Raw genomic sequence first — 15,927 nt, 5'->3', positions numbered from 1 at the left:
TGGCTACAAAAATAAATAAATATTGGCATTCACTTACTGGTCGCCAATTCATCCAGCCATACGCAAAGAGGCCCGCCACAAGTCAACAGTCCTCGCATCCTCGACAATAGATACAATAATATTCACAGCTGCAGGTACCGATTACGGCCCTGACGTCTGCTCACATCTCACTTATTCGGAGTGCGCGGCGTTCAATTCCGCCACTGGCTGCAATTCGTTAAGCGCATTATTAGCACAGGCCCCGGCCGCTTGTCGCTGCAAAGTGGCCTCTTATCGTGGGGCTCCTCCTCCCGGTCTCTCCTTCGCCAAGGGCAAATAAGAATTAAACATTTAGCAGGGGATGAATGGTATGGTGGGGATGGGATGGAGGGGGGAAGATGGTGGGTGGGTGAGTGGGTGGGGTGCACGGCGGGAGCGTGAGAAATGGGGAGGAGACGCTCTGACATGATGGATATTACGCAGGCATCGCTCTGTCGCCCCCATTAGTCAGCAAGCGCGGCGCTCGTCTCGCCGGCCGCGCGCCGATCCGTCTCCCGCGAGTGCCGCCGATTAAACTGTTTCGAGTCGTCCAGTCGTTCCATTCCGGTACAAGGGGGGGGGGAAACAAGGGGGTGGGGGCACGGCAGGGGGGCGGCAGGGGGGGCAGCAGGGGGGCGGCAGGATTTCCACCCCACCCCCACCACCCCTGGAAACGAGCGAGAGTGGCTGACAGTGCTGCGCCGGCACAAATTAGCGCTCGCTCGCCGTGTCCACCATGAAATTAGCCCCGACGAGGGTAGCCGGTGACAATGTGAAGGTGGGTGGAGGACATTGCGTGTTTGGTTAGTGATGTGCATGTGCTCAGGAGGATAGAGAGACGCACTGCTTTGGCGAGGGAGGTTTTTTGGCACAATACAAATCGGTCGGCCCTTTTTTGTGATCGCCAAAACTATTCCCGTCGTCAATTCGTAAGCGAGTTAAGCCCTCGGCCAGAGCGCGGGTTGATTTGTCGCGTGAGGAACATGACTCTCTGTGGCTCGTTCTCTCACGTCAGGGGAAGAAGGGTTACACACTGCTCTGCGATCGACATGACACCCAAAGCACAATGTGGAAAATATTACGTAAACAAAAAAAATTGATGAAATCTACGTCCGCATTTTTTTGTCATGGCCAGTTTGTAACCCCCAAAAACCTGTGAAAGGAAAACTGCTCATGCGTCGACCGTGTTTGCCGCGTGTGTCGAATACTCAACAAGGGAAGCCAAAGGGGGAATTTCAACATAGAAAGTGTTTTCCAGCTCAAGTGCAGACCGGCCCGGCCCGGCCCGGCGGACGCTCCACATTTCTACGCTCGGGACAAAAGCACATCCGTTAAAGGGCCACTGGGAACTTGTCACAAACCGCCACTTTTACCAAGCGCATGGGGAGGGAGGGGGGATGAGGGACCTGAGTTTGACTCGTCAGCCACATTTCAGACTCGTGTCGTTGTGATTGCTCGTCGAGGGCTCCACACACCGTGCTGAACGTCGCACTCGTTGATTCCGCCGGATTCACAGCACAGTGTGCGCCAAGCACATTTGTTAAATGTACCCATTTTTTTCTCTCTCCATTCTGTGTTCAACGACAACCGCCTTTGCAGGTCACAACATTTATCTTTCCGCTTCATCCCTTGCACTGCTCCGCTTAAAAAAATTCCTTCCACATTGTCTCGTTTTACAAGATCTTATAACTAAAACAATTCAAACAATTTTTTTTATTTTACCAGCTACGTAGCTCTTTTTCTAAAGCGACCTGGCCACAAATCATAGCCCAACAAAAGTGGCTTATCAAGTGGAAATGTATCGCAGCCAAATACTCTAAACACGTGATGTTGATTCTAAATGTGGAGGGAAAAACCGGAGGACCCGGAGAAAAATCCACGCAATCACGGGGAGAGAGACACGCAAACTCCAAATATACAGCAGGCGTTAGGGTCGGGATCGAACCCATGGCCTCCTGCATGAGGCGAGGTAGATAACCATCTTGCCACCGTGGCGCCCCAACAACCTTGCTCAAATGAAGAAACGCATTATATATTTTCTACTACAACTCTACTGGTGGTTTGTCGCTGGCCGATGGCGTTTTTGGGCCTTTGCAGCAAACCTGCTGCACATGGGGAGGAGGCGCGGAAAATCCCAGCGCGATGCCAACGCCCTGCCCACCCCCCGTCGTGCCCCACCCCCCCCTCCAACCCCCCAGCCACCACCCTCCTGCTGGCTGGGCAGATGCGACGATTGCTCGGCAGACAGCACCACTCGGCTCTGGCGTCACGCGAAGCCGCGGTCGTATTTCAGACGGGAGACGTGCGTGCTAAGAATCAGTTAGCCCCCCACCCCCAACCCCACTAAACGGTGATTAAACTGGGATCGTAGACATGCCAAATTTGACGGTCCCAGGCTGGTCCCCATGGACGACATGAGTAATTTTTAAAAAATATTTTTCGTATGTAATTTGCCATGGACTGTCTGTGAAGGATCACGTGTCTACGAATCCCTTTGTCCAACATCCACTGCCTGACGAAGAGAGCTCCTCAAGCTGCCGCCATCTCGACGACGCACTTGGGACACGAGCCGATTTAAAACGCTCCGTGCAGTCAGCCGACGTCCTCTCGGGCACATTGCCTCCAAACGGTCGTCCCTCCATCAGGATTCTTAACCAGAGGCTACCACAACACCGAGGACCGCCATCGCACAGGGTACCCAATCAATGTCTGACACGCTCGGAGCCAGAAGAATTCACGAGACGTGAACTACCTCGCCCCACATACAGGAGGTCGTGGGTTCAATCCCGACCCTGACACCTGTATATTTGGAGTTGGCGTGTCTCTCTCTCCCCGTGGTCAACTTTTAGAATCAACATCACACGTTTAGAGTATTTGGCTGCTATACATTGCCACGTAAGCCACTTCGTTGAGCTATCATTTGTGGCTAGGTCGCATTTGAAAAAGAGCTACATAGCTCAGTGGGCCTTACCTGCTAAAATGCAAATAGTTAACTTTGAGTTTAAACTTCAGTACTTCAGACACAATGCCCGGGCCGGGCGCCTCGGTACATCGTGCCGGGGCCCTGCGCGCGCGATCACCGACGGGCAGTTCGCTACGGGATTGGAGACGATCCCGGAGCCAGGCAACAGCCAACGTGCACCGTGCGCACGATGGAGTCCGATCTTCACCACCACCTACTCGGCCTGCGCTCTGCGTGCCGGCGAGCGCAGCGTCTCGTGGGGACCGCTACGCAGAGAGGGGTTCGCGCGCCGTGACGATTGATGATGATGATAGGCTATTATCCCTTCAATTGATGTAACCTGCCCAAGCCCACTTACTTTACTTAACAGGTAGAATTATGTCTTTAACCTGCATGGTCTCTCATCCCATGCGCTCCCATTTCTGTCTCTCAAAAGTATTCCCCAAGCATGCGAACCTTTCAGATGTATTTGTTGCATTCCCATTTTCTTTGTTAATGTCCATGCATCTGATCCATATGTCATAGCAGGTAGCACACTATCGACTGCCTGCTATGACCAGAACTTGATTTCTCACTCGATATCTTCCGGAACAACGATCGGCTAGATGGCTTGGCATAGGCACTACCACCACAAGGTATGCCTATAAATAACAATTGTACAATACCATACCCAAAATACCTAGAACTCTAAGAACATATTAGTTACATTTGGATGCAATGAGGACGAAATAAGGTGAGACGGATGTGTGTATGCTGAACTTCTTTTGTACTGTACGTAACCAACCGTGCGAATCGGAGGTGAGGGGGAAGGACAACAAACTAAACACAAAAAGCAGTTCGAGATAAATGAGTTTTAACTTTAGATTTAAAAAAATGCTTAGCTCCAGTGGCTTCATAATATCGGAAGGAAGAGCGTTCCAGACGGCCGCAGAAGCGTATCTGAAAGCGCGCGATGCGGTGACCGTCAGGATGCGGCATGCCTAAATATCATTCCCGCAACAGCGTCTCCGGACTGTTCCGGCTGACCATCATCCAAGACGAGAGGAGGAAGACTGCGGTTACGATGTTCAGTGTCGTGGAACGATGCTGGCAAGCAACGGTGCGAGAAGGCGCGGCGAAGGGCGACTATACTCACTCGGTGGTGGTCATGTCGAAGCACTTGCCGTACATGTACGCAAACTCGCCATTCGGCCCGAGGTCCAAACCCAGTTCCTTCTCCAAGCTCCTGCAAAGCGACGGGCAGCAACACGCATCAGGCCACGGGTCGAAGTGTCGAAGCCCCACACATAACAACACGGGAACGTGTCCCACACACCTCCGAGCAGCACGATGGGCTACGTACGGTGCGAAAGACATTCAACATACATAACAGACCAAAAGAGTAATTCTGTTTTATGTACAGCCCAATGGACAATCTCCTGCTGGAGTAAGGCCACAGGGACCGGTTTCGTGGAAGACAATTTTTTCACAGACCGGGGGTGGGGGGGGGTCATCATTGGGTCTTTCCCCCTTTTCAAAGAAGCTCTCCAGCGACGTTTGTTTTGTACTCATTGTGGCTACTAGGAGTTAGCAGCTTGCGGGCTTACCAACACTGTGACTGAGACGAGTGCGCAGTGCGGGAAAGAGGCGCAGATGGAAGTGGTCAATAATAAAACAATGGGGGCGGGCCACGCGCGGACTCACCACTCTCACCTCCTGCTGCTGTGCGGCCCGGTTCCTAACAGGCCATGGACCGGTACCGGTCCGCGGCCCGGGGGTTGGGGACCCCTGCTCTAACTAACCCCTTCCGCCCCCACATCGAGTCGGTCATGAAGATTAGTTCTGACCATACTTTACCACGCCGGCCAGTGCACGTTGATGAAGTGAGCGCCCATGTCTGGTTCAGTCATCACGTTGTCCGTAAGCCGGGAATCAAACTCAGGTAGTCCGGGTTAATTTTGCCGTGCGCTCACCATTACAACGCCGCTCCACCCCAACTCATTTTATATTTTCAGCCCAACAGGCCATCTCAGTGCGTGACTTTGAGTTAAGAATAGTGACAATTCAACATCCACGAGGGGAGGGCCTATTCTTTCGATAGGACCACCGCTATTAGCTTCGATGGGACCACCCAGCAGAATGATGGGCTGAGTTGATTTCCAACCAGAATTTAAGCCCGTACAAGGCAAGTCCGGGTGGTATAGCCACAGCGCTGGCATCACATGCTGCAAGTCACGACCGACTCCTGAACCTCAGGCGGCCACTGCACATCTTCTCGCTACTCTCTGTCCCACTTTATTCCCTTTTGCGCCACTCACTTGACCAAATCCAGCCAGGCGGTGCTCCAGTCAACAGTATTCAACTTCACAAACCATAGGTTTCAAGTTCAAACTTTGTTTGGGGATTGACTGAGCCCTTTCAGTCTCTGAGAAGTGAACAGGGCCCATCGTTTGAGGAGGATGGCCATTGCCACCACTGGAATGTGGGATTTCCACTGCTGGCTAAAGGCTGCGAAACGAGGATGAGCTCAACCCACATATTCACTCGAGCAGAGGCACACTTCGACTTGAGTGCATTTGTCCAAAGAAAACTCACGCAGACACATTCCCGGGCCTTCAGCCAGATTAAATATGCAAATCAGATAACACGGCCCCTACACGTGGCACAATCTAAATGTTCAAACCAACAAGGATTCTCGGTGTTTTTGCTCATCTTTTGTTTATTTTTCCATTTCACAGCGGCACATTGGCCGGCGAGCATTCCCCTATCATCTGCCTGCCCGCCCGCCCATCCGCCCGCCCACCGGGCATGCCAGCTCCGACAGCAACACCTCAACTTTGACGCACTGCCACATGGGAACCACTGCTGGGGCATCCAGAAGGCACGGGCAACATGGCAATCGCATGGAAACCCTGCGCCATTCAGGGGCAGACGTTCGTCTCACTCCCGGCTGATGTGGCTGCAGCTGCTGCCGCTGCTACAAGTGGACGGGACGAACGCGGACTTACCACCGGGGGAGGGAAATCGCCCGGACAATGCCGAACACGCTCCGTGGTGTCAGCGGAGTGCTGGTGGGGGGTGTGGCTGCCGTGTGGCGTTCAGGAGCGATGGGGTGTATTCGATAAAGACGTTGCGTTTTATATTCATGTTTTGGGTGGGTGCTGTTAACATTACTGTGTCAGATTGCGTGCCCCCTTTTTATTCGAATTGAGAAACTCTTAAGGACATGCACAACAGGTTTGCCGAGCAAAATCAAATTTGTTGGAGGACACAACTGAAAAGCAGAGCAGAAAATGTCTACCGACGGAATACCGAAAGCTTAATGGAGATGAAAATTATGAAGTAGCAGCAGACCAATCTTCCTGCAGAAGAAATCAATGCAGATTAACAAATATGACTCATAGATCAGAGCTATGAACACTGACAAAGAAAATGTAACAAGTGTCTGCACAGTGAGCAGAGGAACATGGGCCTGATGCAAAGCTTTGTGTTTCACTGTTAGAGAGGAAAGAGGAACACATGGATCAGAAACATCCGATTGCGAGTTGAGGAAAGCAAGTGGGCTTGTGCTGGACACCGGCAGAAGGGAATGGTGATGGAACGGCAGCCAAACGAGAGAACGCGCCTGAGACCACGACCGTCGCGGAGATGGAGCGATGCGATCAGCTGACGTGCAGGAGTGAGATGGATTCTAAACACAGGATCTTGAGAGACGGCAAAGGCATGCGAATGCCTTAAATCCAGAAGTGGATAAATGATGGCTGATGATGACGATGAGGAAGAGTGAAATAATGAGGGCTGCCGTGGCATACGACAGGACGGCGGTGGACGGCAACACTCACGGCCACCTGCCTGTCTCACCAGTGCCGAGGTTCACGTAGCATACCAGGTAACCCTTTTTGTCCGAGTTCACCGAAGCAGAGGGTCAAATACCCTGGGTCACGGTACCGAGTGTTAGGAATTGAAATTGTCGGCAATGAAACGGCTAATATGTTGGTTGAACGGTGCACACTTGCCCATAAATTGGAGTAATGTGCCCGAAAGGTCAATGCAAATGCCTCCACAATTGGTGAACTCATAAAAGCAATCCCCAATTATTCACACAAAGACATCCCAAATGCTGGCTTGCAGACCATAGAGGCAGTGCTGTTAGCGAGCACCTTCCAAGGTCAGCACTGCCCGTGAAGAGGCGGTGTGGATAGCCCCACGCCCTGGCCACCTTTGTCTTCCTAGTGACAATATGTACACACCGTACCAGTTGCGGCCGAGTCAACATAGGCGAGACCGAGGAGGGCAAGTTCAGACACCACGTGTCAATAATGTGGCGCATGGCTGGGAATCGAACCCAAGATGGCCGGGACTGTTGCACCGCGCGGCAAACGCCGCACCGACACTCGCAGGCAAATCCAGCCACAAACGCACACAAAGAAAAACGATCCCCCTTGACTGCTGGGACAAGTGGCGTGAGCACCAATTAAGGCTGCCGCAGTGCCCGTGTTTACACAACGCACCAGGTACTCATTTAAGGACAAGCCAACCTAGGGGAGGCCTGGCGCCAACTCAGATGATCTCTACTAATGTTGGCCGTGGCCAGGAATTGAACTAAGGTTTGCCGGGTTCATTACACATTGGCCTAACCACTACGCAACCACTCCACAAATGAGAGCACGCACGCACGCAGAGGACACTCCCTGGAGAGTCGCAGCGATTGTACCTTTGTGACCTCTACCCTCCACTGACACCCCCGGTGTTTTGGGACACTCCAATCCTGTTTCCCCCCCCGGAATCAATATACACGTGTGCACACATGCGTGTGACATTTTTACTGCAAGGTTCTGAGACGCAAACACAAATGCCGACACACGGGAGTTCTGGGAGGTCGCTTTGACAATACTGCGTTTTGTACCCTGACAAGGCCGTGGGCCACATGATCCTAAAAGGGATTCAAACTCATCGGATCTCGGAAAGCCAAACCGGGTTCAGCATGAGTTCGTTTTTGCATCGGTGACCACCAGGGCATGGAATTACCCTGAGAGACAAGTAAACAAAAAAAACTTTTTTTAATTTTTTTACGTAAGGCCCACTGAGCTACGTAGCTCTTTTGCAGAAGCGACCTGGCCACAAATGACAGCTCAACGAAGTGGCTCATCACGTGGAAATTTATAGCAACCAAATATTGTAAAAAGCACGTTTCTAAATGTGGAGGGAAAACCCGGAGGACCCAGAGATAACTCCACGAGACCACGGGGAGACAGAGACACAAGCAAACTCCAAATATGCAAGTGTCAGGCGAGGGAATTAACATCTTCTCTCTAAATAGAGGAACACAGGCGTGGAGCTATGAGAAGGCCAGGAGGGGGATCTCGGTGCCGAGTGATGCCTCCTCGCATGTGTGGGTTTTCTCCGGGCACTCTGGCGTCAGCCCACAAGCCAAACATTCATCGACAGTGCTGGCTAAACATCTCAGTGTAGGACCCTCCTCAAGGGAGTGTTGACTCAATTAGGCCCTTCCTATTGACACATTGCTGGCATCAAGGAATTAGACAGTGCAACAACGAGGAACGTCCAGATTAAATAAACACCTCGGACGAGACCCAAACATCATCGCACCTCCTGGCTTTGGCATTTCTCCTCCTCCTCGAAGACACTGGTTTGTCACCATCAACCGCGTCAGACCAGCAGCAATCTGCCGAGCATATCTCCTTTGTCAACGGACAATTAAAGACACAAGCCACAGGAGTGCGACTGTGTGGCCATGCAACCCACACCATGGAAACCCACGGTAGTCTGCGCTCTTTCAACGGAGGAGAAACAGCAGAACTACACCAACACTCTCTCTCTCTCTGTCTCATGAAGCACTCTCATCGTGGCCAGCAGCAGACCTCGACATTGGCATCGAGCCCCTGATCACATTGCCACTGCCGTCACCACGCGCAAGAGTAGGATGAGCAGAATGAGTAGAATGACAAACAGTGTGCTGCTGCTGCTCTCCCCGCTCTCGCTCACCTGATGTCGTCTTCCACTTCTCGGAGTGACTTCTCTGCTATCCGTAGTTCTTCCCGTGCCCTGTCCGCAGCTGGGAATACATAGAAGAATGTGCACGCACACACACACAGACACAAAGCCTATGTAAGAACATGCATGTATAATAGAGATCGTGGGATACAAAGGACATCAATACCAATAGGTCATCACAACCAATGCAGCCACCTTTCTCCCCCCAGCAGTGCTATATACACTCATTTAAGGCTGCGCTGACCTAAGAGAGGCCCAGAAACCATGCAGATATCACTCGTCACCAATGTTAGCCATGGTGGTGGACTCAAAGTGCAATATTTACTCCACCACTACTCAACCTACAAAGACAAAGACCCCGTAGAGCAATTAACAAACTGTTGGGGCAAGTGCTGTTACTGAGCACCAATGAAGGCTGGTAAGGCTCATGGGGGGGTGGGTGGTCAGCACCACGCTCCGCCACCCTTGCCTCCCTAATGGTGTTGTTTACACATTACACCAGGTACTCATTTAAGGCCAGGCCAACTTAGGGGAGGGCCCCACGACCGGTTCAGATATTCGTCACCGATATTGACCGGCGAGCGTGAATCCAACTCGGGTCGCCGGGTTCTGTGCAAATCACACGTCCAAGTTGAAGTCTGTAAGCCATGCGATAGCTTCAGGAGTAGCGCGACTAATACTGCTCAGTCCGCCGGACAGCGGGCGTAGGATGCAGTTGTTCGCAATATGGTCCATTGTCTGGTTCGGGTGGCCGCAGTCACACTGTGGGTTGTCTTTAATTCTCCACTTGTGGAGGAGGTGTGCGCAGCGAACTGTCGCTGTTCTGAAACGGTTGATGGAGCACCGTAGTTCCTTTGGCAGATCAACGCCGTGCATAGCAATAGTGGCTTTTATTTGTAATGTTCACAGAACTCCACAAATGTTCGCCAGCGGTCTTCAATTGACCCCGCTACATCCAATTGTCTCGCACGATACCCGGATTGGTTTCCGGGATTTCAAACGAGTTCGTGGAGGGTTAAGCAGGTCTCTTTGGTAATGGTAAATGTCCACTGCCTCAGATTTTGTCCAATTGGTTTGCTGTCGCTGCATCCCGGCGGAGGTTTGCTGGCGTAATGTTGGCCTTACTACCCACAATGTAACCTCTGCCCAAAACCTACACACACGCAAACACTAAAAAGCTTATTTCTGGCTCTCTGCTTGCTACAGCATCTGAGTTATCACCGTAGCATGCATCTGTTGTTTTTTGGCACCCTTTTCCCTGCTGCAATAATGAGCTCCTGCAAGTGTGCGGTCACTTTCGTAATGGTGGCTTCAGGGTACATGGATTTGAATTCACAAATGCACCGGCTGGACGATCTACAGCATGGACCAAAAGGCCAGTGGCTGCTATGGAAGCAAATGCATTTTTTTATTCCTTCACCAAGTTTTAAAGAAGAATTGAGTTCGGCTCGCGGCTTTGCGAGCACAAGGGCAGAACCTGGAGGCTAGGAATCAACTGTGCAAGATGTAGCAGAAGGAAGCCATGGTATGGTGTTGGGGTATTAACTGCACCAGCTGTGACGATCTCTGGATCACGATCAATAAAATTCAGCTCGGCCAAATGTACATTTTAGAACATCAATTTCATCATCATCACCACCACCACAACTGACCATCAAGAACATTATTTTTAAGTAATTACGGTTGTATTGCATTACTGCTCATCGACTAACGGCTAAGTGATGCTGCGGTAAGAACATGACCCACAAAAATTGGAAAGTTTCAGCCCATCATCCCTTCCGCGTTAATAACAAAATAAAAAGAGCACCACTTTCTCGGAGGTCAAAAGTGGTTGGTCCTCCTATCTTGGAGAAATCGGCTACTGCCCCTGGAACCGTGGAATTTCCACCACTGACTCAACATCTCCAACGGAGATGAGCGTCTCATCACCGTTCGTCCGAGCTGCGACCCAACGATCGTGGTTGTTATTTACACCAAATGGTAATACTGACACTGCACCAGGTACTCATTGAAGGCACCGGGGCTGCATAACGAGCGAGGGGACAAGCGACAAGTTCAGAAGCCACGTGCTGCCAACGTCTGACACGCTCGCTGACCGCACCCCCGTATCAGCAGATGCGCGGCGCAGTGTCAGCATTAACTACTATGCCACCACACGCACAATACCCACGCGGGATGCGGACACATGAATAATGCATGCGTAATCCTGGAAAGAAAAAAAAGCAAGCAGGCCCGACACACATGCAGGGAGAGAGAGCACCTGTCACAAAATGGCTCCGTGCGGTGCGGAAAATACAAAATGGTGGGCGTGCGTCTGCCATTCCCAAGGGGAAGCGTATGTGCGCGAGCGTGTACGAGCGAGCAAGCGTGCGAGCGAGCGAGCGTGTACGAGCGAGCGAGCGTGCGAGCGAGCGCACAAGCCCCGCAGCCCGGCTGAACGGCGTCAGAGCGTGGAGGTGGCGGCGGCAGCGTTAGAGGCGGTGGCGGGCAGGCAGCTGCCCCTGCCATCGCGTGGTCTCAATAATTAATAGCGTGGCTTTCTTGCTGGCACGATCGAGATGGGCGTCTATATTCGTAAAAACATAGATACATACGTCGAATGAGATTTGTTTATCATGGAATTAAAGTACACTTTTCACACTAACACAGGATCATATGACATTTCTTTATTATTTCCATGCAGGACTGTGCTGAGAGGAGCTAAGAGATTCAGTGAGATTTTTCTGGGTAAAGGACTAGTGGCATTTGTGTATGCCCACACAATTGGAGCGCGTGTGCTCATGGCAAAAGGTGGGGAGCGGTAGTTCAGCGGTTAGCACGCTGCACTCCAAACCCGGCGGCCGGGGTTCAATTTCTGCTCACGGTCAACACCAGTGACGATGATGTGAACTGGTCCTGGGCTCCCCCTAAGTCGACTCAGCCTCAAATGAGAACCTGGTGCGGTGTGTACACATAGCAGTGTTAACCGTGTGTTAATAGAAATGCACCCTAGTCAACGTGTGTGTGTACAAGTGGGAATATGGACACGTGTATATCTCTGTTCGCATAACATGAATGCATGGTTCTTGTGTGCATGTATTCAAGTCACCGCACACGTACACGTGTGTCCTTTAACACACGTGTGCGTGTACCTGGATACAAATCAAGCACGGCTGCATACACACATGCCTGTCCGTATATGTATAATCGTTGCATACATGACCATACATCCGTTGTGCGAATATATATGTACATGCATGCATAGATGTGCACATGTTCTGGTCCATACATGAAAAGACAAAGTTCCCCCAGACAGACATTAACAGACTGCTGAAGTGCTATTAGCGAGCACCAATAAAGGCTGGCAGCACGCCTGGCCGCCTTTGTCTTCCCAATGGCAATATTTACACCTCGCACTAATTTAAGGCCGAGTTGGCCTAGGGCAGGGGTCGGCAACCAAAATAACAAGAAGAGCCATTTCTTTCCAATTCGGTACAAAATTCAGTATTTCAAGAGCCGCAATGCATCTGAGTACATACTGTACATACGTACATATCGTCAAGAAGCAGTCCGTAAAGAGCCGCATGCGGCTCCGGAGCCGTAGGTTGCCGACCCCTGCCCTAGGGGAAGCTCGAAATCGGTGCAGAAAAAGGTCACTTGGTGTTGACCATTGGCCGGGAGCAGAAAGCGAACTCGGGTTGACAGGTTCGTAGCGCAGCACGCCAACCGCTACACCAGACGCATGTGTGCCGAGTGTGCGCGTCCGTGGGTTTCACGCGTGTGTGCGCGCGTGAGTGCCCGCGCGTCAGCTGCTCTCCGAACAGCAGCATTACTCATCTCCACCATGTCGTGCGGGGAAAAAAAAACCACACACACACACAAAACAGAGTGGAGGCGTCTCCAGAGACGCTGGGACAATGTAGGGGGTGAGATGGGGGTCGGGGACCATTGAGTGTGATGGTTGTGGGGGGCTGGGGAGAGACACGAGTCGTAAGCACTATGGGGGGGCGGGAGATGGGGGGGGTGAAGTTGTGAAGCACCAAAATCCACATCCCAGCTGCACCAGGAGGAGGAGTGCTGCAGACAATAGCTAATTTCGCGTAAACGTTAAGGACGATAACTTTTCACACCATTTGTGCTCGTAGCGTCAAACAGCGAGCGTGGCCAATGGACATACTTGGTGCTTGCCATGTCAATGGGGAATGTCCACCACTGGTTGCGTGGGTCACCGGTGGAAGACGTGTTTGCTCACGGAAAAACCGAGCGCTACGTTTTATCCCAGCAAGGCTCTATGTTGGAAGGTGCTGTTGGCGAGCGCCGATGAAGGCAAAGTGTGGCAGCCAAGACGGCGGACGAAGTGGTGATCACAACACTTGCCAGGCGACCTTCATCCCCATGCTGCTAATGTTAAAGACACCACCACAAAGTGCATCTTCTTTAGACCGAGATCCTTATCAGAATTTCGCAACAATTAACCAAAATTGTACGACTACTACTCCTGATGCTCAGGATATACTGTCCATGTAATACAAGTGAATTGATTAGTAGCACTCCTCAATATCAAGATAAGAACTTGATAAGGTTATTCATTTATTATAGTGAGGAAGACTTAAAAGAGAGTGGGTAGAGTGGTGGTGCAGTGGTTATCGCATGGTGCTACAAATCAGGCAACCCGGGTTCGACTCCCGGTCACCGCTAACATTGGCAGAGGTTGGTATCCCAAAGGGTCCCGGGGGTCCACGTTCACCAATTTGCAACCGCCATGCGCGGTGAAGCCAAAATATCTCCCATGACCCCAGAGACCATGGGAACTGTGGGTAGGCCTTTATCCAGCAGTGGATTAACATATGGCTGTAAATCATAAACGGCATATAAACAGTAGCAGCAGTACAATGTAAACAGGTGCATTGTACATTCTGATCATATTATAATTGCTCAATCCTTGGGAGGGATTTATAGACCAGAGCGAGACATTGTAAACGCACAGCGAAAGTCGATAGGGAGACAGCGTAGTTTAGAAATGGGAAAGTAGAGCACAAGTGTGGGAATTGTGGGGGAAGTTTACTATTTCAACAATTTTTTATTTTACCAGGTAAGGCCCGCTGAGTGAGATAACTCTTTTTCAGCAGAGACCTGGCCACGCATGATAGCTCAACGAAGTGACTTATCACGTGGAAATGTAACAACACATGTCGATTCTAAATGTGGAGAAAAAACAACCGGAGGACCCGGAGAAAAATCCACGCAACCACAGGAAGAGAGAGAACATGCAAACTCCAAATAATGAAGCAGGATTCACCAAGGTTGGGATCGAACCGACGTCCTCGTGCACAGCAGGTGAGGGAGTTAACATCTCGCTACTACGGTGCCCCTATTCATATGGCCCGGGGCCGGTAAATCAATGGAACGACCACGGCTGTAACTGCTATCTTGTCAGGGGGTTACGTTTTGTCCAAGTTTTGCGGTACATGCACGGAAGACGGGCAACGACGGACGGTGTGTTCGTGAATTATGTCACGGGGTGTTTAAAGTCCACTCCGGAGCAGACGGCGCGCTCTGCTAATTCCCAGTAGAAATTACCAAAGAAATTACCGTGCAAACTGGCTTAATGGCTGTTGTGCAATCTACCATGCTTCCCAGCTGCCTCGTCTTCTATACATATTGCATGTGCACACACACACAAGACAAACGTACGCGTGCAGATGGACACGTGTTACATACATGCGCGCGCGTGCATGCGCGCGTGCACGCAGTGGTGTCAATGGTGAGACCACAACATGGGTCAGCTGGTAGACCATCATCATCCACATCTACTTGGCATGGGACAGTCAACAATTGCATGCCACGCTATGTGTATGTCGTTCTTGTCCTTGCCACGAGAAGGAGTAACTTCTACTGGGACCGCTTACAGAAAATGAAAAGCACTCAATTAAGGATGCGGAGCGGGGGGCAACTGCCACGTTTAATTGTGTTCGGTAGATTATACGCAATGACAATCGTATATTATCCAACGCAATTACAATCGCACACACGCACGCAGTGAATGCGCGCGCAGCGCTAAATTTAAGCTGCGTCCGTCTCGGGTCAGCAATCCAGAAAATATTTCCGCGCCCCGGCACACCACGCCCAGTCTACACCCCACCCCCCCCTCTCGCTGTGGCTGCTGGACACGTGCCTAGTTCCCGTCGACCCCCCGAAGCTGTTAAGTGAGGATCTAGGGCCTGCGTTCACGTGTATATTTTTAGACAGCCGTGATAACCAACGTGGACAGGGCGAGCGGTCTCGCCGCACACGGAGACCGGGCGAGGGTGATTTAAGTCGCCCAATTAGAGGAGCGTCACCACGAGTTAAATTAGTAAGTAAAAAAAAAAGGTTATTGGAAAACCTGTGGTGAAGAGAAAGAAGTAATACATGCCGAATGAAGACCTCTCCATGAATTCCAGTCACGGGAGCTGTTTGGCAATGCTTCACGACACTGATCAGTGTGGGTTGGTGAGTAGTTTTATGTACACACACACATATTGCTACTGATTTTTTTTAACCAGTTCAGGCCCACTGAGCTATCCAATAGCTCTTTATCAGAAGCGAGCTGCCGACAAACGATAGCTCAAGTGGCTTATCGTGTGGAAATTTACAGCAGCCAAATACTCTAAACGCGTGTCGATTCTAAATGTGGAGGGAATAACCGGAGGACTCGGGGGGGGGGGGAGGGGAATCCACACGACCACCGCGAAAGAGACACGCCAACTCCAAATATTCAGGAGTCAGGGTCGGGATCGAACCCAAGAGCTCCTGTATACCAGGCGATGGAGTTAAAATCTCGCCACCGTGGTGCCCCCTATATCGATATATATAATGGAAAAATGTATTGCTAGCTCTCACCACCATCGGCCGAAAGGTCTGTAACTAAAGGTGCAGCCGTGAAATGACTTGTTCACGCCACGGCTGGCAGAAGTCTCCTCTTTCAAATTAGC

General features: G+C 51.2%; 1 protein-coding gene across 1 annotated transcript in view; it reads right to left on the bottom strand.

Moving 5' to 3' along the window:
• The window catches only part of PRKCSH (PRKCSH beta subunit of glucosidase II), a 94,528-nt gene that overhangs the window by 25,436 nt on the left and 53,165 nt on the right, over positions 1-15,927 (bottom strand). Inside the window, exons 12-13 of the mRNA XM_078867520.1 lie at positions 8,966-9,035; positions 4,116-4,205 (exon numbers count right to left, since the gene is read on the bottom strand). Coding sequence (XP_078723646.1) covers positions 4,116-4,205; positions 8,966-9,035 — 160 coding nt within the window. The remainder of the gene's footprint in view (positions 1-4,115; positions 4,206-8,965; positions 9,036-15,927) is intronic.

This window comes from Lampetra fluviatilis, chromosome 24 (assembly GCF_964198595.1).
Source record: "Lampetra fluviatilis chromosome 24, kcLamFluv1.1, whole genome shotgun sequence".
In the NCBI taxonomy this organism is placed as follows: Eukaryota; Metazoa; Chordata; class Hyperoartia; order Petromyzontiformes; family Petromyzontidae; genus Lampetra; species Lampetra fluviatilis.
This window is presented reverse-complemented; position numbering and strand designations above follow the sequence as displayed.